The 23,623-nt window shown below is 41.6% G+C and overlaps 1 protein-coding gene across 5 annotated transcripts; it reads right to left on the reverse strand.

Moving 5' to 3' along the window:
- Positions 1-49: 49 nt before the first annotated feature.
- On the reverse strand, positions 50-19,495 carry ylpm1 (YLP motif containing 1). Of its 5 annotated transcripts, none has more exons than XM_034579187.1 (24): positions 18,582-19,495; positions 17,096-17,317; positions 15,754-15,942; positions 15,044-15,558; positions 14,473-14,667; positions 12,939-14,277; positions 11,515-12,875; positions 11,071-11,194; positions 10,702-10,846; positions 10,518-10,607; positions 10,245-10,425; positions 10,123-10,146; positions 9,842-10,032; positions 9,507-9,661; positions 9,358-9,420; positions 9,106-9,225; positions 8,800-8,976; positions 8,631-8,714; positions 8,446-8,529; positions 8,282-8,356; positions 2,164-2,215; positions 1,407-1,534; positions 1,108-1,293; positions 50-592 (listed from the first exon to the last, which is right to left on the reverse strand). In XM_034579187.1, exons 1-23 carry the CDS (start codon positions 19,191-19,193, stop codon positions 1,147-1,149), a joined length of 6,273 nt encoding a protein of 2,090 aa, XP_034435078.1. In that variant the 5' UTR covers positions 19,194-19,495; the 3' UTR covers positions 50-592; positions 1,108-1,146. The 5 variants fall into 5 exon arrangements, with proteins under 5 accessions (XP_034435078.1, XP_034435077.1, XP_034435076.1 ...); XM_034579186.1 differs by having other exon boundaries at positions 11,515-12,877; positions 12,920-14,277; XM_034579185.1 differs by having other exon boundaries at positions 11,515-12,688; positions 12,728-14,277.
- Between the last annotated feature and the right edge of the window lie 4,128 nt (positions 19,496-23,623).

The following is a 23,623-nucleotide window of genomic DNA, read 5'->3' on the forward strand; positions in this document are numbered from 1 at the left end:
TCAGTCAAAACAAGGCATGGCTGGACATTTTACATGCACATAAAACATCTCAAATATGTCATGTTGCCATTTATCTTTCATCCTAACTGAAGCATTGACAGTGAGTAAACCGGATTACAGCCATCATATTAAAACAACACAAAGGGACATCAGATTGATGAACTGTAGGTTTAAGGCCTAATAGTCTGTTCCGTTACAGTTATTAGAATTAACACTTGAAGTTCTTCTTGTTCACAAAGCACACACGACATCCTCCAGGAAAACCCTCCAGGTTGTTGATTTTGTGAAAGTTTATTGTCTTTTTTCCAAGTATGCACGGACCAGGAACCAGTGCGACAATACAGTAAATAAAACATGAACAGTATAAAACAGCAAAGTACATGAATGAATACAGGATGACCAGAAGCAGCACAGAATCATAATCTACAAGTTCATATAATTGAATCGTCAGTGTCTTTTTAAAAATAAGAAGGAAACCTATACCGCATCCTTCTCCATGAATAACTAAGAATCAGATATCTACAGGTCGCCTCGATGAGTCTCTTGTTTCAGCGCGAGTGAGCGTCAGCGACACATTTCACATTCTGTGCACCTGCAGAAAGAAAAAGAAATCACTGATGATTTGGCAGATGATTTTCTCTATCAATTAAAGTCTTGTAAATTCAGGTATATTCGGACAAATTCTATTAACCATACAGCGTAAACGACTGGCGCATACAGAAATCACAACACGTGTTAAATAAGTAAAAATGAATGCTCCAATTCAAACTTTGTCAAGTCATCTGCATTCTATTTACCATTTACTTCATTAAAGCTGGAAAATGTTAAGATGTTAAGACATGACTTTAGAGGAAATGGTTGCTGAACAATCGCAAAATGCTGTTTAATCATATGGATCTGAACTAAAACTTCACACTCACTTACATTTAAACTGATCATATAGTCTCGATAGAGGGCGTGTCATAAGAAAAGGTCTCAAACATGTCCTCCTTACGTCTTACTTTGAAAATATTTCAAATTGTACAACTGGTACAATGATACTACTATTTGCTGGAATCTTTTACTTTTTACAGTAACTGATATTTTACAAAAGAGAAACAAACCTACCTTTCAATAGAGAAAAAAAAGGGGGATAAGATTATCTTCTTAGAAATATTTGGTACGGTTGAGAGCTCTTTGTGCCAGCTGCCCGCTCCCATCCGTTATTCTCTCCCAGTCCGTTTGACCCACCACAAAGCCAATAGCGCGCTTTCGGTCTGCTTCTTTCTGCTCTTCAAGATCAGCCCATCGAACCTTTACAAAGAGGAAAACAACCAGGGTGTCGTGTTACGTTTTGCCTGACAATCATACAAAAACATTCTAGGACAACCAAAGCTACACCTTTGTAAGACAACGCATCAAATTACCCGTTTCTTTCCTGGTTCGGACATGCGTGTGGCATAGTCGTCCGGCAGCTGAAGATAGTCTTCCAGGTCTGACGCGTGTTCACCTTCACGTTTCCTCTTCCCGCTGCTCCCCAGACCGTCCAACTTGTCTGTATAAATGGAAAATTACCGTTCAGGTCACTTCTGTCCTCCAGTATAAACCATAACCTTATCTTAACATTTAATATTTAATGAAAAGCCAAATTCAGATGATCAGAATGATCTGGTTTAGCAGGTTCTCTAACATCCAGTACGACCACATCATTACTACAGAGACAACAGTGTCTCTTATTCAGTTTCCCTCCTCATTTTGCCTGCTTGAGATTTGTAGACATTATGACCCTGTTTGCATAAACATGGCGACTGGGGTAAAAAATAATTTCATGACAAAAGGAGGTGCATGTAGCTCTCTTTGGCCTTATGGGCAGAAGATGAGCTTTTCATCCTCATGGTACATTCAGGTACATGCTTTCTATAGGTGTGCTCTTTATTCAAGCATGTTCAATTTGAAGCATCTTATATTCTAAAATCAACATATAACAGCTTAGGGTTGTTAATGTTGTGTGGGTGAAGTCTGATTCACTGATGGAACATCTCTCCTAGTGGTCCATCAGTGGATCACGCACAAAGATCATTGTAAGAATCAGAAATAAGAGCAAAATCATCGGCATATAAATGCACTGTGGTAAAGGAAAGAGTAATCAGTCATAAAACAAAGACTAAAAATAGAAATACCCACCAAGTTTTGCCTCAGACGTGTCCATCTCCCATTTGCTTTTTGGAATGTAGCCCTATATTATATAAAGAAACACTGCAAGGGTTAAACAACTGGGTAATGGGGGAGGAGGGGTTGGCGAGAAGAAAGCAAGGAAAAGGGGTCGGCTGAAAAGAGAGGAGACTGGTTTATCAGAGGTAAAGAGACAAAGACAACTGAGTAATGAGTCTACATGAGAAATTATCTACACTGAGCAAAATGATGAACACAGCATTCAGTTTTCCTTTTGTTTATGACGATGGACGGACATTTGTCTTCGAATATCTAGGGTAGAAAACATAAAGAATAGGCCCTAGGATATGCTGGTGACCTATCCAGGGTGTACCCAGCCTCTCACCCAATGTCAGCTGGGATTGGCTCCAGCCCCCCCCATGACGCTGAAAGGATAAGCGGTGAACATAATGGCATTGAATGGGAAAAAAACACTAAGAATGGCCACGATTTGTCCTGAATACATAGAGTATCTTGGCAATCCTTAGACTGGGTCCACACACAAGTTAGGAGTTGGACCAAATGACAAGAATCCACAGATGATCAGAGCGAGCTGAACCAGACTCATGGTCTGGTGATACCACGGTGAGACCCTTGTGCCCATTGTGATTCTATTTATCCGGCGCCACTGCAATTGAGATTCCAGCATGACCATGCACGCCCTCGTGTGGCACAGATTTGCACTGCCCTATTAGATCAGGAAGACGTCTCGGCCCTGCCTCGGCCTGCACACTCGCCAGACCTGTCGCCCGTTGAACTTCTGTTGGATGCTCTGAATTGGCGTGTTAGGGACAATGCATCACAGCCAGAAAACATCCAAGTTCGCCAAGCTCTTGTCAAGAAGTGTAATGTTCCACAAGGCCAGTATAGACACTGCTGTGACGGATGCGAGTAACAATACGCAAAGCAAATGGGGACATACTCAGTGACGAGTGGGTGAAAATCCAAAAATCTGACCCTACTTAAGCTGCATTACTTTTTTGACAATCGCGATTATTTAAAAGTTTATTGTAATAAGAAATAAGAAATCCCATATCTGCCTTAAATGATAAAGTATTGAATGCTGTGTTTATCTTTTTGTTCAGTACAGTAAAGACAAACATGTTCACCTTTGTTAATACAAACTAGTGAGTGAGACTAAGTCTTAGTTCTTGGCCACAGGCAAAACAAAAGAATAGTCAACAGCTGTGCCCTCCTTTGGAAAACACACATTCTGTGGCCTTCTTTAGAAAAATGTCAAGCAAACATCTATCTATATCTATACTTGAAACTAAAAGCAAAACTAGAAGTCTAATATCAAATCTTGTAATTTGCATGTGTGAGTTAAAGATCATTCCCTTCCCCACATTTTAACATCTATAAAGAATATTACCCATGAGCCTCATTCTTTCACAAACAAAAAAGCTCAGCATGTGTTTTAGTGACATAGCTTCGCATTTTTTGAATGACAGTCCACTGTCTGTACTGGACAGAAGACACTACTTCATTCTTTGGGTAAGTTTATCAATTTAAACTAAAGACCAGCTTTTTAGTCACAGTATGTTCAAATAAGTGCAGGATCATTTGTTAATCTTGGACTTTATTTCAGTTGCTCACATTTTGAAGGCAAAGCAACACAACAGTGATGAGTTATGATGAACCCTCATGCGAGTGACTTTCAGTTTAACAGCTGATACCTTTTTATTTCAGCCGAGCTGAACCTAAAGAAACACGTCAGTTATTCAAAGGCAGCTTTCGCAATGAAATAAAAAAACCTGCCAGTCTTTACTACCAGGAACATGACAGAGCACAGAACCTCAAGTCAATTCATAACATAAAAGAAAGGCTGATTAAATCTGTAGCACATCTCTGTTAATAATGTTATGATTTAAGAACATGTTTGCTGGGTTCATGGGTGAAACACATTTACACATATTTAGGTCAATGTATATATATATATTTTTTAAAACCATTTTGTTGTGATATTTAACAGTTTGTGTCCCTATATGTTGTTTTTTCTCTAAATCCTTATTCTTTGTTCGAGGTTAAGTGAAAACCTGTCCATCAAATAAAAAAAGATGTTAGTGATTCATAAATTCTGTTCAGAACAGCTGTTTTACTGTAACAACGTCAAAATCTATTCACAGAAGGCTTAAATCCACTTATAAGAACTTCAGATATATGGCACATTGTCAACAATCAAATCTATCTACCAGAGTTAAAACGGGACAGACTTTTAAGAGGGAAAGGACCACAGAGTAATAGTTAAGTGCTGGATAATAATTCCAATAAAGTTTAATTTCAAATTATATTTATTCTAAAATATATTTATGCATTGATTATCATTTATTTGTGGCTTTTATGCCGAACTCCTCTTTGTTATTGTGCTGAGAAATGTGTAATTCACACTATTCATATTCTTACACTATTCTCCCACACAGATGTTTTCAGTTATTGTTCTGGTTCAACCTCTGCTAAGGTTGAAGACTGACAACACACAGAGATGTCAATCAACCGCTGTTTGTTTCAAGTTTTTTATTTTCCCAACAACCGCTCATCCAACTGTCTTCATATTTGTGTTGCTGAGGAATCAATGTTGAGTGTGCACTGAAGGTTTTTGGATGAGCGATTCTTGAGAATGCGTTATCACTTTTCTACATGTTATACGACACGAGGAAAGAGGTGGAACTACCCTACGAGGGCAGTGCAGCACCCGGACAATTCACAGAAGGCACATGTCAGGGTTTTAAGAAAGGTGTGTAGCTCAGGACCCAAGAGTTTTGAGTGCGACATTGTTTGAATGATGCTCTTAAGTAAGCTGGATTAATGCAGGCCAAACAATTAGTCCTTACCGACAGTTTGAATGGCCATAGCAGTAGTCCCCAGTGAAACAGCTGTGTGGGTGGAAGGCCTTTTAAAGGCACTAGTGTTCAAAGTGGGTAAAACTATGGTGAATTATAACAGTATTCATTATTAAAAAGTACACTTTAAGGTTAAAAATATGCAGCTGCATATTCAACTCAGAGGAGCACCTGCACAGGCGTATCTGGATTTCATAGTTTAATGTACAAAACAAGCTTGATGATTAAAGCTGAAGAAAGAAGGAGAGCTGCAGCTAAAGAAGCAAACAGCCAAGATCTGATCCGATTATTCACGGAAGACACTGTTTCTAGACTTTTACTTCGAAAAAAAAAAAAAAAAAAACTACAATCAGGCTGGAACCCTTGTGTGTGGTACAGCTGCTGCACACACTGTCCACACACACTGTGCAGTAGCACTTGTACTGCCGTGCAATACTACATCACCGGGGTGTAGTCACAAGTTTAACACACAACATGTGACCACATCTAACTGTACTGCAGTGAGTGGTCAATTAAAATAACCAAAATATACAGTGCATTTTAATTCTGTTTAGGGAGGAATGATGGTGCTACAGCAGAGTAAGATGGGGTAGCAGCACCATCCCTTTATTTCAGTATTTGTTAAGTATTATATTAAGCTACATACGGATTTGGGGTTAATGTCAATTCGCCTAAGGCCAGCATGTAGTGGCCTGAGCACAGTAAGTACCCTGCATCAACAGGGACTTTAGAAAAAAAAATTCAAATCGATTGCTCTCAATTATTAGTCTTTTTCTGTTGTTAATGAAATGAGCTCTTAACTTGTAAAATGTTCTGTCATTGCAAACAACCCGGTGTGGATGAAAACTTAAGACATTTGTAGACACTTTAAATTCTGTATATTTAAAAGTATTTAGTAAAGGTGCAGTAATGTATTCCTCCTTATTAATCTATATCAAAATATGAATTAACTCAGTAGCAGCAAAAGCATTATCTGATCAAGTGTAACATTTAAATACATTTGGAATGAAGCTAATTTTGACTCCGAGGTGTCGCAGCAGCGATGAGCAAACAACTTCTTAATAAGAACCCACTTCTTATTTAGGATTGAACCACTGGTGGTGCTTGAAACCCTCATGCTGCTTTTGGATATGGATATTAGAAACAACAATTGTCATTCATGTGTGGATCCACAAAGCAGCAGTTTTAGACCTGCAGTTCAGACACAGTTTGGTTTCAGGTTAGGGTGCGTGTGACATCAGGCTTCGACCACTGTCAAAGTCTAAATAAAAAAGGGTTTGGGAGACGACATGTGTTCACTGTGTGGAACTGCAGGTCTGAGCTGGATGACTGTAAAAATGATTAATTACATTTTTCCATCCATAGGTCATAGAAAACAATATCAAATTCTTCCTTTCTCTGGTAATCCTGAGTTTATTGCACACATCTAGAAGCATTTGGTCACTATTCTGAATTCTGTGAAATTATTTATCCAATAATGTGATGAATGAAATACCATTCCCAAATAATGACTCGAACGAGAAACTACTGCACTTAACATAAACCATTTTTCAGTACTACATAAGTGCACTTAACTTGACCCCTCAGGTGTATCAAAAAATTATAGAAAATGATCTCTTTGAATTGATTTTTGTTTGCAGACTTCAGATATGTTTGTGACTGTTCTAATGAAAGAGGGAACGTTTAGGTACATCTAATGAATACAAAAACATAAAACTGCACGAGCAGTGCAGGGCTCAGGTTTTCAGGTTTTTAAGTAATAAGGAATTACAAGGAAATGTTTCATGTTAATATGGAATTTTCTTTTCCAAAGATTACACATTAGATGGGAAACTTTTTAGCAGTTCATGTTTCAGTGGTTTTACATGAATCGCTACCACCTCTAATTGTAGCGGAGGCAAGCAGCGAGAGAAATCCTTTCCCACCATTTATGCATTGAATTAGAACTTACACTGGAGAACATTAAAAACCATGACACTATTCTATGCTGAGTCTTGTCGATAACCTCAGCGCAGAAAAGACAAAGTATAAAATTTAAAGACCTGGTTTATCGGTTTAACACATTTGTTGAGACACATGAGAAACAAAAATTGACAATTCCTTTAGTAAAAAGTCAGTAGTTTAAGGAAGAGCAGATTTGCTTTTATGCATTTGATTATTTGGCAACTGAACACAAGGCCAGTCGCCTCTTGCTTGTGTTGTTGTATTGAATACATTTGTCCAGCAGTTCACACAGGTTTGGTCCCAGGCTTTAAGCCACATGGGGACAATCACCTTAAAGGTGGCACCATAGGACACATTTAAGTTTAGAAACTTTCAAAACCATTTACTAAGCCATAGGTGCTACAGCTTGAAAGAGTTCATCCATCTGTAGTCAACTGAGGAAATTCTTACAATGAAAATTAGCATTTTAAGTAAATGTTTTAACTTTTCTAGTCATTTGTTAAAATTTTACTGGAGTAGTTATACAACATCTTAAAAGCTGGGTAAGTCAGTCTGGCCAAATTAGCCCGATAACACTCCAGTGTCTGTTGATACTTAACAATACACCGTCTTTGATATTTAAGGCAATATTTGATTCCTCTTTGTGAAATTAATTTAGTAAACAAATAAATGTCATTCATGGATTGCTTTTGAAATCAAATATTTTGGTTTGATTTCATATTTAGCAATTGATTACACATAAGAAGGATTTTAAAACAAAAATGGAACTGTTTTTAACACTTTTGCTAAAACGTACTGTAATATAAAAGAATCATCATCCAAAACGATGCATACTGACGTTTGGGAACAGTAGCATTAAAGCAACAATATGAAGTTTAAAACCATTGATGTGGAGTCATAAGATTTATAATTAAATTTAATGAAAACCATCAAAAATGTCAACGGAAATCCGAGCAATTGCTCGAAAAATAAAAAACTGAACAGCAACTGTGCTACTGCTCCTTTGGTTAATGGACGGATTAACTGTATTGTCTCCATCTTGCTTTCCTGTATATTTCTCTTCTGCTCTCTAAACCTGTAAATTACTACATAATCATGTAATAAATCATAAAGTATAACCAATTAACTTGTGACTATTCATGATTTTTTTTCTTTCATTGGTGTTAAACACAACTGGTCAATAAAAACAATGAGTAAAAGACTAATGGAAAATATCAAATAACTGTAACGTGATAGATGGAAATACATATAAGTGGAGATGATTCTGACAACAACGTGGCTATGAATTCAAAATATTCATGTCCTACCAGATCACCCTCTTCTTCCTCCTCTCTCTTGGGTTCTTTGGGCTCGTCATCGGGATTGAAGTCTTCCATTTCAACCTAATAACAAAAGGCACATGTCAGTTTAGCTCAAGTATAAATAAAGAACAATAATACTATTAAAAACAGCCAGGTCTTGACAACCTCACCTCCTCTATAGCAGCATCCTGAAGCAGGGACCGGACATCTAAGCGCACCATGTGACGTGGTGAAGGCTCCCAGTTGTTGGACATCTGTGTACAAAACGCTACGTTAATAAGTGTTCTTTTTACATATATTACGTATATAATGGACATTCATAAATGTACCAAGAGAGCTAACTGATCTTACAGACCTTCGTTATATCCTTAAGCGAACGTCCGTGGACATTTCTCTTTGAGCAAGTCTGATTGTCTCCAGTGATTTCAGACAGATATACCTTTATATAAAAAAGAAAAGAAAAACACTTATTAAGCAACAGAGCACACTGGAACAATATTTTCTCTTTCACGAACACAACTCACCTCAAAGCCTTTAGTTTTGGCTGCACTCCAGAACTGATCAAAATGTTTGACTCTGTCATTAACAGTGTCTAAAATGATGAAGGGGAAAAAGCCGTCATCCAGAGTTTTCTTAAAAGTCTTCAGCATGCTGCTCCTGTACGTGTCCTCCATCTCCGGCTCGTACTCATATTCAAGAGCCTGCAATACAGATTTTTGTGTTACATCTGACATAATGTTCACAACAGCAATACATTATATTTCTATTTAATTTTTCCATCAAATTGTAAACTTCAGAAGCACTTTGTACTTGTTGTCTGCCAGACTCACCTTGGATTTGACCCTCCTCCCCGTGTCTGGGTCTTTCGCAACTTTCTCAACCTCCGTCATGAAATAGTCGTCCAAAACAAGAACTCTCGGGGGGGCACCACCACAGTCGACTTCCTTGTCCTTAATATTGTCAACATGATTGAAGAGCTAGGTTTAGTCTATGACTTCTTTTCTTGTTCTTTTTGTATTTTATGGTTAAAGTTCAGTTACATTATAATTACATTGCTGATTTGCTGGTAAAAGTCCACTCACCCGTATGAGCTTTGCGACATGGCTTTTTCCACTTCCTGGAAGCCCTCTCATTATGATGACTATCTGTTAGAATAAATATATTGGATGAAAACTCAATACTGTGTAAACTGATAATAAATTATATAGTTACATCAAAAAATGCTATGTACCCTTTCAGGTCGAGATAATCTGCCAGGTGGTTTGAGGATATCGTCAATATTCTTGATTTCTGGCTTCTTCTCGACTCGTGGGGGGGGCTGAGGTGGTGGTGGTAGAGGGGGTGCAATGGAAGGCCCTCTGTCCTCTGGATAACTTCTTCTTTCCACTGTATGATATTATTTGCAGTTCAGGTATTCCACTACAATACTAAACTTTATTTTATTTTTAAATTGTAAATGTGCTTCTACACATATCCTCTATCATGCAACTTGTGTAATGAAATCCTACCAAACACAGCGGTGGTATGTGAATACACCTTTGATAACTGATGCCGGATGGGACATACCGTAAGGTGATGAGCTATGACTGTAACGCTCAGGCCCACTGCGGTCCAGTGAGGCCCGCTCGTAGGGAGGTCTGTCGTAGCCAGGCCTTCCGTAATGCTCATCTCGATCACGACTGCCACTCCGGTCACGATCACGAAGATCCCACTCTCGCTCCCTGAACCCGGAGCGTAGATGTGGTGCCAGTGGAGATCTGCACAGAGCAGTGCTAAGTGTCATTTCCTCAACAAATTGGCACACAGTAATTACTAATCACAATGTGGGACACAATGTGATATAGTACCTTTCATCAACCATGGAGTGTGTGCTTGAATCAAAAATAGACACACAGAAAAGGATATTACATATGTATGGAAGAAACAAACTTCCCTATAGTTTAAGGGAAAATGGAAGGAAACATTTTACCTGTCATCTCTTTCTCTTGGGGGATAGCGCTCCCTCTCAAATCTATCTCTTTCATATTCAGGTGGAGGCTTTTCTCGGTACAGGTCCCTCTCTCTACTGTACTCCCGACGGTCCATGTAAGGGTCAGATCGTCTTTCATAATAAGGGTCTCTGCCATAAGGATCTCTGAGACCAAGAGGTTCTAGGAGGATAATGAAATAGTTCATCAATGAAGAGGAAATTACAGAAGGAAGCTCTATTAGTTAGAAAAAGCTTTACAGTATTTAAACTAACCTTTTTCATAACCCCTGTCTGATTGCACTGGGTCAGGCCTTAGCACAATTCTTTCACCATAAGACATCCGCTCAACAGTGGCACCAGGCTCTGAAATGAGAGTTAATATCAGCAAAAATGTCTGGAAAACGTGCCTGTTTAATCAATTACAATAAAGAAACATGTTCCCCTTTGCCGCTCTTACCATGTCCATGCCCATATTCCACAGTCTTTGGAATCACTGAAGCTGTGGGAGCAGCAGGGAGGGCTGGCTGGTAATCTCTAGCAGAATGCTTTGAATCCCAAGACACAGGTTCAGTTGCAGCAGTCAGTGCAGCTGCACTCATGCCCTGAGGATGAGAATGTTGTTTTTATATAAATCTAACATTTAATTATAAGATGGCAACGTAGAAATATAATTAAAATACTTTGAGTGAAGACGTATGGAAAGTTAAGGTCTGCCTAGTGTCCTCTAGAGGCCACGGTGGTCTTTACATGCATAACCAATGTGCAAGTTTTACAGCGATGCACTATTTAGCATGAGTCTAAGATAGTCGTGCTTGTTATTATTTACCTTCAAAACATTCCTGACGTCCGGTGGGATCTCCAAACCGAGGAGACCAGCAGGAAGATCAGGCAAGATGTCAGTTGGTGCAGGCTGGGGTTCAGGACCAGGGTTCTTCCCCTCTTGCAGTTCTCTGTTAACCAAAAAAGAATCGAAGATGAGCTCACCTTTAAGTTAACTAAAATCCATATGACCATAGAGTATGTAATCCAATGGCACAACAGAAGAAAAACAAAACACTTAACAGCCTTCTGCTTTGATCACTACAGTGTATTAAGATGGGTCAATTAAACTCTTTGAAGTTTTTGGGTGGAGGTAGAAATCAAAGAGCTGAATATTTAAAAACCTTGCTAATAATACTGCAATTAGCTTGACTATATGCTGCAAGGGTTAAGTCAAATGGTAACTTGTATGAGCCTAGGATATTATGTCTAAATCGATAATACAAATTACCTTATCAGTTTAAGCTCTTGAGCAGCTTTCAAGATGATCTCATGTTGGCGTTGGGAGAGAGCAAGTACATTAGCGCCGGCCGCTCCTGATGCTGGTTCAACTGAGCTCTCTGGTAGGTTAGTGACAGGTGCAGTTGGGGCTGGTGGTGGAAGTTTATCCAAAGAAAGCTCTTCCCTGTGCTCATCATAGCGAGGTCTGCGATCTTCATATTCAGGTGGATACCCTCTCTCTGGTGGTGGAAGGAGTCTTGAAGGTCTATCCCATTCAGATGAAGGTGGTGGTTGGAACGGGGGCTCCTCCTGGCGGTATGGTGGCTCTTCCCTGTATTCACGGATTCTAAGTTCTCCTCTTCCCCGTTCATGCTCATCAAATTGATATGGGGGACCTTTTTCTCTTTCTCTTTCCTCTGGCCACTGACCATCCCTGAAGGTCTCCGGTGGAGGCCTGCGGGGGGGAAAGTCCCTTTCAGGTAGAGCACGATCTCTGTCCCATTCAGACTCGTAGTACTTGGCCTCATGCTCATATTCATTAGGAGGGCCGTCCTGTGGTGGCCGCCAGCTAAATCTGTCTTCCCCATGACCATAATCCTCAACGAAACCCTTATTATACCCCTCTTCAAATTCTTCATGCGTTGGACCTGGCCGCCACATCCCTCTTCCCATTCCTCGACCCATAGGTCTCCTCCTCACTCCTCCCCTATCTATCAACTCATGTGGAGGCGGAGGAGGTCCTCTGCCATGTGGTGGTTGCCATCCATCCATTCCTTCATCATACATATGCTCCTCCATAGGATCCATCATTTCGTGGTGTGGTGGTGGCACACGTCTGCCTCTTCCTACATCAGGATGCATCGGATGGCTGTGAGGGTCATGTCCATGGTACATGGGGTGTCCTGCTGCATCGGTTTCAGGATCATCAGTGTCCATTCCGTGGCCTAACGGGTCGTGATCCATTGGCCCATGTGGTGGGTGAGGGGGGCGTCCTCGTCCTTGGTGCAAGAAACCAGGATGACCACGTGGAGGGCGACCACGGCCAGGTGGAAACGGGGGTCTCATACCTCTCATTAATGGTCTCATTTCTCCCCAGTAAGGGTCCCCTTCCTCCGAGTACTCAGCTGATTCAGGTCCTTCCCAGTGCATGTCCATTGGATCTCCTCTTCCCATAGGTGGTCCTCCTCTTCCCATGGATGGTCCTCCTCTTCCCATGGGTGGTCCTCCTCTTCCCATTGGGGGACCCCCTCTTCCCATCGGAGGACCCCCTCTACCCATAGGTGGTCCACCTCTACCCATATGAGGGCCACCTCTACCCATAGGTGGGCCTCCTCTCATCATTGGGGGCCCTCCTCTACCCATAGGTGGTCCACCTCTCATCATTGGGGGGCCTCCTCTCATCATCTGGGGCCCTCCTCTCATCATCGGGGGCCTTCCTCTCATCATTGGGGGCCTTCCTCTCCCCATAGGCGGTCCTCCTATTGAATCTTCATAATAATCTTCCTCTGTTTGGAAGTGATCTTCCTCTGGCATCCACATTTCTTCAGTAGGCACCTCAGAATCCCCACAAGCAAACTCCTCGTATGAGGGATCTTCCCAATGACTTTGTTCCTGATCTTCTGGTATCCCGGAGTCCTCTTCGGGTGGCATGTAGTCATAGGACATTTCTGCCATCTCCTCCCCTAGCAGGACGGTGTTTGCTCCTCTAAACTCTCCACGGCCCCTCTGCCCACGGCCACGTCCAGGCACTTGAACAGGCAATGGGGGCTGACCTCGTCCCCGCCCAGGGATAGGTCTTGGAGGCTCTGGTCTCGACTGCATTTGGCCAGAAGCTTGTGGTTCCTTTTTGATTCCTGGGGGCTTTGGAACCATTGGGGATTTGTTGTTTACCAATTTTTCCTCTGATTTGCTGGGTGTATCAGGAGGAGTAGTTTTTGATGCCACAGTAGAAGAAGAAGAAGAAGAAACAGTTACTGAAGGCTTGTTTTTAAGAGGTTCGGGATTTACACCATTACCAGACGATTTAGTGGAATCTGACTCCTTAATATTTTTGTTTGTCTGTAATGTCTGAGGAATGGGGTCATTTTGGACAAAAAAACCTTCATTTTCAAGCAAGTTGTCATCTGTCAAGTCTTCACCTTTGGCCTTACCCTCTGGCCTTGATTTGCTATTTTCTTTTTCCGATTGTGGTTGCACATCTGATTTTTCAGTTGTCTTGGAGTCCACACCAACAGGTGTTTTAGTGGCCATCTCTGCTTTAAGTTGGGTACCTTGCTGTGGTTTTTGCTGGGGCAAAGGTGGCCGCTCAAAACGAGGTGGAGGGCCAGGATTCCTAGGGGGTTGCTCAAACCTTGGCTGCTGCCCAAATCGAGGTTGGTCAAATCTAGGGGGACCATCAAAGCGCTGCCGTGGTTGGTCAAATCTGGGAGGACCATTAAAGCGCTGCCGTGGTTGGTCAAATCTGGGAGGACCATCAAATTGCTGCCGTGGTTGGTCAAACCGTGGAGGACCATCAAAACGCTGCTGTGGCTGGTCAAACCTTGGGGGACCATCAAAGCGCTGCTGTGGCTGGTCGAACCTTGGGGGACCATCAAAACGCTGCTGTGGTTGGTTGAACCTTGGGGGACCATCAAAGCGGTGCTGTGGTTGGTTGAATCTTGGGGGACCATCAAAGCGCTGCTGTGGCTGGTCGAACCTTGGGGGACCATCAGAGCGCTGCTGTGGCTGGTCGAACCTTGGGGGACCATCAGAGCGCTGCTGTGGCTGGTCGAACCTCGGAGGACCATCAGAGCGCTGCTGTGGCTGGTCGAACCTCGGGGGACCATCAGAGCGCTGCTGTGGTTGGTCGAACCTCGGGGGACCATCAGAGCGCTGCTGTGACTGGTCGAACCTCGGGGGACCATCAGAGCGCTGCTGTGGCTGGTCAAACCTCGGGGGACCATCTGAGCGCTGCTGTGGCTGGTCGAACCTCGGGGGACCATCAGAGCGCTGCTGTGGCTGGTCGAACCTCGGGGGACCATCAGAGCGCTGCTGTGGCTGGTCGAACCTCGGGGGACCATCAGAGCGCTGCTGTGGCTGGTCGAACCTCGGGGGACCATCAGAGCGCTGCTGTGGCTGGTCGAACCTTGGGGGACCATCAAAGCGCTGCTGTGGCTGGTCAAATCTGAAGTTGTTACAACAAAAAATTTAAGAAAAGATTAAGAACATAAAACAGCATTTCCGACTTTGTAAAAAGTGCTACCTTAATCAGGAAAGATAACAAATCTAAGGACTTGTGTGTTAGCTGAAGAACCAAATGAGGTAATGAACAGAAATAAATGAACAGAAATAAATGAACAGAAATAAATGAACAGAAATAAATGAACAGAAATAAATGAACAGAAATAAATGCTGTTATGGCAACTGCCAATACTTTTAACTGATATTGAGTGCCAGTTACAATTCCTTTGAGCAGTCTATTTGACAGCCATACATCAACTGTTATAACTTTTAATTAAACAAATAGCAAATCACATTGTTGCAAAACAATTCCTACTAACCGTGGACCTTGTGCACTGTTGAAGCTTGGTGGTTGAATTGTGGTGGGACCTGAAGGTTGTACCCCTATGCCTGCAGGGCCAATTCCTCTAACAGGGGGTCCAGCAGGTGATTCCTGTTGTGGCCCAAACCCAGTAGGCAGTGGACCTTGAGTTCTGGGACCAACAGCACCTGTAGAATGCTGTATACCCACGTTTAGTGACTGTTGCTGCATTTTCACGTCTTGTCCAGGGAACTGGCCATATTGTCCCATCATCCCACTATTATACTGGCCTGAGGCAAACGGCACCATGGCAGTCAGAGCGGCCACCCTTTCTTGAAGGTGGGCATTGGTGGCATTCATCTGCTCCTGCCACTGCTTCCATTGGTGCTCATAGTCCTGCAGTTGGTCTTTGTGGGGATAGGTCTTGAACTGCTCATACCACAGGACAAATGAGCGATCCCAGTCTTGAAATAAAGGGGTGAACTGCTGTTGTTGCATTTCATAGTGCCTCAGCTGCATTTCAGGAGACATTGACTGCAATGAAGGAAAAAGGGAAAGAATACATTTAATTGATCACATGCAGGTAACTGAAATTGTCTGCGCCTCCTAGATACTCTTGTTTTTTGGTTTACTACACATACTATGCTGACTTTTGATCTTTTATTTTCCATAAAGGTCATCTCCATACCAGGGAAAACAACCAGCAAGAAAGCTGTCACATTTGTCTACCTGAAGGTCTGCTGGTTGCTGAATCAGCTGTTGGTATTTCTCCAGGATCTGCTGCAGCTTCTCATGCTGTTGCATAAGAGCCTGGTATTGTAAGCCTGCTCTCTGCTGTTGCACATGCTGCCACTGTGCTGCTGCAACCTGTAACTGCTGGAGTCGGGCAGCCTCCACTGGGTCATGTGGGTCTTCAGGCTTTGAAAAAGAAACAAGGCAAGAATGAAACAGTGTGGCCCTCAAAGTCACAAAGAATATTTTTGACATTACAGTTTGAGATGGAAGGGAGAACACATTTTTAGGATGGAGGTAGGCAACAGTGAGAACATATTACACTATTACTCAGAGTGTACCTTTGGTGTGGGTATTAAACCTCAATTATTTGAGTAACGCACAATGTATTTTAAATTTTGTAACTTACACTGGGCATATGAGACAATAACATAAATTAGGAGTCATTATAAGCATTCACCATTGAAGTGGAATAAAGAATGAACGTGCCAGAGTATGTTTTTAAAGGCTGTTGAGTTTGGTATTAAGTTTAAAATGCCAGAAAAAGAGTTATAAAAGCAACTAACAGCAACAAAATTATTGATATGGGGTAATTTGTTCCAATACACAAACAAATCCTAGTTAGGTTATTTTTGACTTAAACATTACTATATATGCCAAATATATGTTATGTATATTACACATTATATCTGTACACCATCAAGAGAATAGTGGCAGTCTAGTTCCACACATACTCCCTTCTCTCTCTAAACAGTACCCAAAGTGAGGTTATAGATAAAGGGTCAACCAACAGAACATTGCAGTGTCTACAATTAAGGACTTTCATATCTAACGCAGATGCCCCCAGAAAGAGAGGCACCAACTCTAACTCTTTTGTGTACTTCACCAGTGGCAAGACATAAGGACACAATGTGATTTAGGAATGCACATTAAGACTTAACTATCCAATAGGATGCGAACCCCTACATGTAACAGAGAGTGACAGCAATTGTAGCCTTTCATAGATATGGTGTTAGAATGGGTGACGCAAGTAGCGGAAGATATATGGGGATGCTGTGGGGACATCTTCAGACTTGGGGGTGACAATTGCTCATGTTGCCCTGATGACGTTTGTTTATTGTTGCACCTTCTGGTCTTCTTGATGCATCAAGTCTACATTAAAATCTTCTGCATAAGACATCAGCTGCTGCCTAAGTTCTCCTTTCACCAGCTTCCAGAAAACTACCATAAAAGCCAAGACCTGTAAACACTCTTTGATTTGTAAAATGAGAGGTTCACTATAGTCGTCAAGTCTGACATTCTCATATAATCACCCCTCTAACATGTTAGGAATGCTTACCCTTGTTTCGTCAGGTGGTGGAGGAGGTGCTGGGGGATCATCTCTTGGTGGGGGTGGAGGTGGTGCGTTTCTTGGGGGTTCTGACGGAGGCGGAGGAGGAACTGCGTGACCTGGGGGTGGCGGCACATAGCCATCACCCTCTTTTTGATTCTGTTTGGCTTTCTCTTGCTTCAACTTCTGTAGATTCTGAAGATGCTGTTTGTACCAACGTTGCTGTTGTTCCTGGATGAAACAATTAGAAAGACGTGTTAGAAGAAGCACATCAGGAACCACCTTTCTTTGTATACCTAGTTTGGTAACTTCCAGAGGTTTATGAAGAAGTAAAAACACAAACATTTGACAATAAAATAAATTCTCATCTCTAAACTTGACAAATGTTGAGGGTGGAAGTGTGTAATATTTCCCCCATGTATTAGCTGCCTTCTCAATTTAACAGGATAAAACTGTGATGGGTCTATAAAAACAAAAACAACAAAAAAAACCACCCCACTGCACCCCATTATTTTCCCTGAATCATTTCGAATTCAAATAATTAAAGACATTTAGGGTCTGATCAGTAACTAAATGTTTACAGTAATGAAAGGATAATTACTTTTGTAAACATGCTTCACATTATAAAACTCTACTGTAATATCATATAGACATACAGATTAAACACAATAGAAGACCATACTGCTCAATTCAATTCATATTTTCCTAACTAATATGCTTATTACTGAGAACAGCTTCTCCTTATATGTTGTATTAATTATCAACCAAAATAGTACAAAAGTTTTAACAAGCTGGAATGTATGACTGTTTCATTTTCAGTAACACAACTTCAGGCTGTGCAAATTTGTGACAGCCCAGATGGACTGGATTATCTGGTCTCCTCTTCACAGCTCTCAATGCGTTGAAGGAGAGAAGATTCCTCACATCTTCCATCATCATCATCAATACAAAGATCTTGTCAATTATTTTTAATTTGTCCTGATTTAAATCATGTCAAATTAATATAATGAGCATTTATATTTTAGTGATATTTATAAGGGGGACACCCTGCTGTAAAATCTACTAGAAGAAAATAACTCTTACTGTCCTGATCCAGTCCTGTAGATGTGTGTAGCACATTCCTAGTTCCCACTGACAATGAGGGTTTAGACTAAAGTTTGTTATGATAGCTCTGAATACAAAGAGTTACAAGATATAATGGTGATTATGCATTTGTAGGATCTGCAACTCCACTTTTAGATATTTGACAAGTATTACATGTTTGATTTAAAGAATAATGACATATCCTGTCACCAAAGCAGGACAGGGACAAGCATAGCAAGCACTATTCATGTTTAAATGCCCATGCAACACTTTGTGCTTTTGTAATAAATAATCAATAACAAAACGTTTGCTGAGGTGCTTTGAGGCTGCATGTAGACCAAAGAGGCGTTGATCACAATAAACAGTGGTGTGACCACAACACGTGTCAAAATAAACTGATGCAAGTCAATACCTGTAATGCTAAAGATTTGTCGTCTTCCGTCATGGACGCATCCTTCTTGTTGGCCTCTTTGGAACCATCGTTATTCTCCGGGGGCTTTGCTGACGGAGGCTCCGGAGGGGGAGGACACGGTTGTGGCTCGGCGACGTGCGGCTGTGGTGGCGGCGGAGGCGGCTGCTGGTGACCCGGCTTGGGAGCAGGGGGTGCTCTGGCCGGAGGGGCCGGGGTCTCGTCTTGTGTCCCGTAGGTCTGGGCTCCAGTGCTGCCGTCTAAATGTCCCGGAGCCTCGGAGTCCCACTGGGAGCCCGGGTACCCACCACCGTACGCCCCGGCGTTGTTACCGTGATGCAACACCGACTGGAGCTGCTTCTGGTGCAGCATCTGCAGCTGCTGCATCTGCTGGAGGTGCTGCTCCTGGAGGCTGGAGAACAGCGAGCCGGCACCGGCACCGCCACCGCCGCCACCACCACCACTGCCTCCTCCGCTGCCTCCACCGCCGCCGCCGGACGGGGCTTCGAAGCCGCCGAATCCCGCCACAGGGGCGGCACCCGGTGGCTTACGAGGCCCGGGACCTCCATAGTTTTGCGAATGAGATCCAGCGTAATTCCCCCAGGAGGGGTACATTGTTCGAGAGCGAGGCGGCGAGCACGGCCTGTGTGCTCACATACAGCCCGGCCCGAGAGGCTAAGCTAACAGCTAACGGCTAACGCTGACCCACCTTCTGCAAAAGCGACAGCTACGTGTTCATGTCTCGGGGGAAACAGGCCGCGTCACACCCGGATGATACACATCAGATAAACCGTTTCTGCGTAAATAAATAACTTTCAGCTTGAAGACAATGTGCAACACCGACGTGAGGCTGAGACACCGCGAAGTCCAGCAACGATGGAGCACGTAACTGATGACGGAAGGACGTCACACGTCGTCAGTTGACAACTTCCTATTTATTTATTCATTCATTCATCTATTTATTTCAAGTAAGATTTAATCCATATAATCAATATTATGAATGTTTATTCATTAATGCTGTTTCAAATAATCTGCCAATGTGTGGAGTAATATTTCTTTATCAAGGCTTTATAAATGTATACAATTAAAAATGGCATAAAACCATATATAGTATACATAGTTTCTTTAGTCATATTTTTGAGAATATTTATTTATGTATTTGTTGTTCACAGTGAGTTAGACTGTGCCTTCCATTTAAAATGGAAATGAATAACATTTTTAGGGGGAAATTGTGTTAACATACATGATTTAACTTCTTCTTCTTCTTCTTCTTCTTCTAAGATAAAATAGAAATACGATATGCAATAACACTATATAATGCAATGTAGGCTGCATGAGCAATATATAAACTATGTGATTGTGCAGTTTGACCTCATTAGACTCTGGTTGTTGTGACATCTGATGGCACAAAGCTTTACAAGGCATGTGGCTAGATTCATATATTGCATGGAACACTTATTCTTGTTGAATTCACCTAATTCAGGAGCAGAATATTAATTATTGGGTCATGTATAAAACACTCAACCAGGGCTTCATTTCAAGTAAAATAGAATGAAGGCATTTTGTCAAAATGTGTTCAAACTGGTTCAAACGTGCACATGATGCCCAGCAGCTGACCCTGGATCTGTGACTTTACCACAAGAGGGAGACATTTACAAAGACATTCATTCTCAACGAGGATCCATTGGCTGTAAAAACAACACCAGCAGCAGCAACAATAACAACAACAGTAATTAAAAAAGTAAATAAAGTTATTAATTCCAACCAAATTTGAGCTCTTGACACATTTCTCGGACATTTCAATATGTGGGATTGCTCAGTGAAGTAATATGACAATATTTAAATAAACAAAAATAATATGTGCAACTATATGATGACAGTAAATTCAATATGAATCAATACATCAAACAAGCCTGATATTCTTGAATACACTTCTGTCCATCCATTCTGCAACTAGTTTGTTGTCAGAGAGCAACTGTGTGAGTTCAGCCTGTGTTTAGACACAGAGGGCGGGGGGTGGCGGGGTTAGGGTGGGAGCAACAGCAGTGGGAGGTAAAAGACCAGTGACTTTTGGTTGCCCTTGAGGCCTGATACACATAAGAGTATTTTTGTCTTAAGATCACCAGTAAATCTGTATTAATTTTGACCAGAACCACTTAAAAAGAATCGTTAAAGCGGATTAATCAAGCCCGTCCTGTTTAATGTCTCCCGTTAATTAGTTTGTCAGCAGTGTTTTAATATCGCCTAATGACTTCATATTTCACTGATGACATTAAAGGGGTGTTAAAAGAGGGGAAATGGCCCATTCAGGATTCAGTTCTTTCGCTTAAGACGCCCTCGATGAATAAGACAAGGTCACGGAGGCCTAGCCTTTAGGGAGAGATACATTATCAGGAGATGGGGGTGGTGAAATCCCATAGAGGAAGCGCTCTCCCCTCTAAAACAGCATGACGGGCACAATGTGATACAGTTCTGCCTTAGAACAATACACTGTGCAGGGAATTCATGGTGCAGCTTAGGGCAGCCACGCTGTATAAGATGGCAGGATAGCCCCACAGTGTACAGTAATACTGATACGGACTAATGCCTGGTGCTGTTCAGAGACGAGGAGCTGAGGCTGATTGTCATAAGCTTCACTTGTGTGTTGTGTTAATAATGAGTATTGCATTTTCTGTTGAATACATATAAGAGAAAACAACAGTGAAAGTTAGACCCATTTCAATCCCCATCAGCACTTTCAAAAGCTTCCTAAGCAAGAACAAAGAAATCAGAAATCGTAAAGTATTGAGGACACTGCATTTTCCCTGTGATGAAAATCCTATGTTAAACAAAATGCTCAATGGAGGCTAATGGATCCCGAACAAGTCCATGCGCTGCTTCCAAAATGCTTTGTTTGACAAATCAATTTTCCCATAACCCGGTGAGGAGAAAAGTGATGCGGATTGATCGCCCCCCCTGACTTTGTTTCCAGAATATTGTTTGATGGCTGGATAGATTAATTGGTGTGACATTTGAAAGCCTTCTCTTGACTGTCAGCACCCGAGCCTCCCGACTTTAATCGAACCTCCGTCTAATTGTCTCCTCTATAATACCTCACTTCACAAATTAGTGACGCTGCCACTATAAACTCTTCCCAATGTAAGACCCAAACAACATCGGCCCGGCTCAATCACACACAGGTTTGAATAGAGGTGATGCTGGCTTGATAAGATAGAGCGCATTAAAGGGCATCAGGTAAAGCGCTGTGCCAGCACATCTCCCCCTCAGCAAAGTGGATGTGAAATATACAAATGAAACCACAACACCAGCAGCTCCAGGTACACAGGCTCCAATGCAGAGCAGCTCATACTATCTGAGCTTCATTTAAATTAGTGAGGAACACAGAGGGATAATCATCTAAATCAACAACCTTGTAAATGTTGGTTAAGCCAGACATGTGTATTTAAATATAATTTTACTATGTGGATGTGTAAGATACTGAAGTCTCTGTACGTTATGACATGTAAATAATCTTTATTACATAAAAATATATTTAACCCTATAACCCTGAGTCCTGGCTTTGTTCATATTGGTGCCGTCACAACTCACTGGGACATTTGACATTTGAAAATTAAAATGCTGTGATAAATAGCCAGTTGTTACACATACACTTTAAGAAAATATAAAAATGTGTCCAGCCCGGCTGCATTTGTACATTGTGATGAGCAAAATGACTTTTTGTGTTTCTTGTGATCTTGCAGTAATGTGGTGAAGACAGCCCCTTCATATTTAAGGTATTGAATTTACAAGATTTGCCAAAAATAGACATTCATGTCGGGTTATTTTCATTGTGGAGTGTTTCTCAGTAGATTAAAAAATACATAATAACACAACACACACTGTGATGTGAAATAGTATGCATAGTAACAACTTCTACTTCAAACAAATATATCTTTGGTTTCATGGATAAAATTTGGAAAACACATAGACTGACACTGATGCTGTTTTTGGGGTTGTCACTAGTTCTTCTCTGGGAGTCCATACAAAAATATAGTATAAAACACTGTACTCAAGGGAAAAATGCATTTGTAGCAGCAACCCCCACTCGTGGTAAAGAGAAGGAAAAATAAATGCAAACCGGCAGAGAAATGCAACATAGCAATACTGTTTACATTTCCTGCCAAACTCCAGTTGTGATTCAGTAAATAAGGGGGAAATGTATCCAAAACTTGAGTTAGAATACAGTAAAACTGAGAGAGTTGTTTCTCAGTTGTTATCTGTGCATCTAACAATAAGAGACATTCCTGCATTGTCTGACACTGTAACCTGATCTGTATGTTGGCAAAAGAAGATGGTGACAGTTTGGTCTAAAATAGTAAAACAGCCAATACTTGAGTTATGGTCTATTGTTATTTGTCTCCATAAAACAGGAGCAAATTCCCTTGAATCAGATAAGGCTGTAGTTGGCGGAGTATCTGCCGCCCACATTTCACCACCATTTATTTATAATTCACAATGACTAATTGCCTGACTTGACTTCAATTTGGTGGGCTGGGATCTTCGCGGAGCAAGCTGCTCGGCCGCCCACCTCCCCTGACTCGCCGCTCCTCCCTATCACCCCAACACACCCACTTGCCTTTGAAAAACTGTAATTGAATGAGTTTATGTCGTCAAATTGATTAATCATATTAATTTGTACTTATTAGTGGGATGGTTCAAAGCGATGACAATTAGATTAATGAAATTAGTTAATTCTTCCTACTCGCACCGTCCTCCCAACTATAACGAACCCCCCCAAAAAAAGCATAGAAAGGGGCGACTTGTGACAAAATTGGCAATCAAGATTTGGCTGCTAATTGAATGTCTGCTTTTATTAATGATGAGGTTTATAAAAGACCTTGAGAAAGGAATATTAATTGATTAATCAAAGTGCTCGAAATGAAAGGGGGAGTATACAAAGCAGAAAATTCCCCTCACATTTGATTGTGACGAATCCTGCAGGGAAATTCACAGGATGCAAAAAATACCTGAAACATTAAAAATATAAACTGTTTGGTGACGTTGGG

Source organism: Hippoglossus hippoglossus, chromosome 24, assembly GCF_009819705.1.
Source record: "Hippoglossus hippoglossus isolate fHipHip1 chromosome 24, fHipHip1.pri, whole genome shotgun sequence".
NCBI lineage: Eukaryota > Metazoa > Chordata > Actinopteri > Pleuronectiformes > Pleuronectidae > Hippoglossus > Hippoglossus hippoglossus.

Excerpts from the sequence above, each read along its gene's own strand:
- ylpm1 (XM_034579183.1), bottom strand. The coding sequence starts at position 19,193 with ATGTACCCCTCCTGGGGGAATTACGCTGGATCTCATTCGCAAAACTAT. Across the intron at positions 10,033-10,122 it reads CACTCCATGGTTGATGAAAG|ATCTCCACTGGCACCACATC; the intron begins GTACTATATCAC and ends TGCTCTGTGCAG. Across the intron at positions 8,357-8,445 it reads AGGATGCTGCTATAGAGGAG|GTTGAAATGGAAGACTTCAA; the intron begins GTGAGGTTGTCA and ends TTTTGTTATTAG.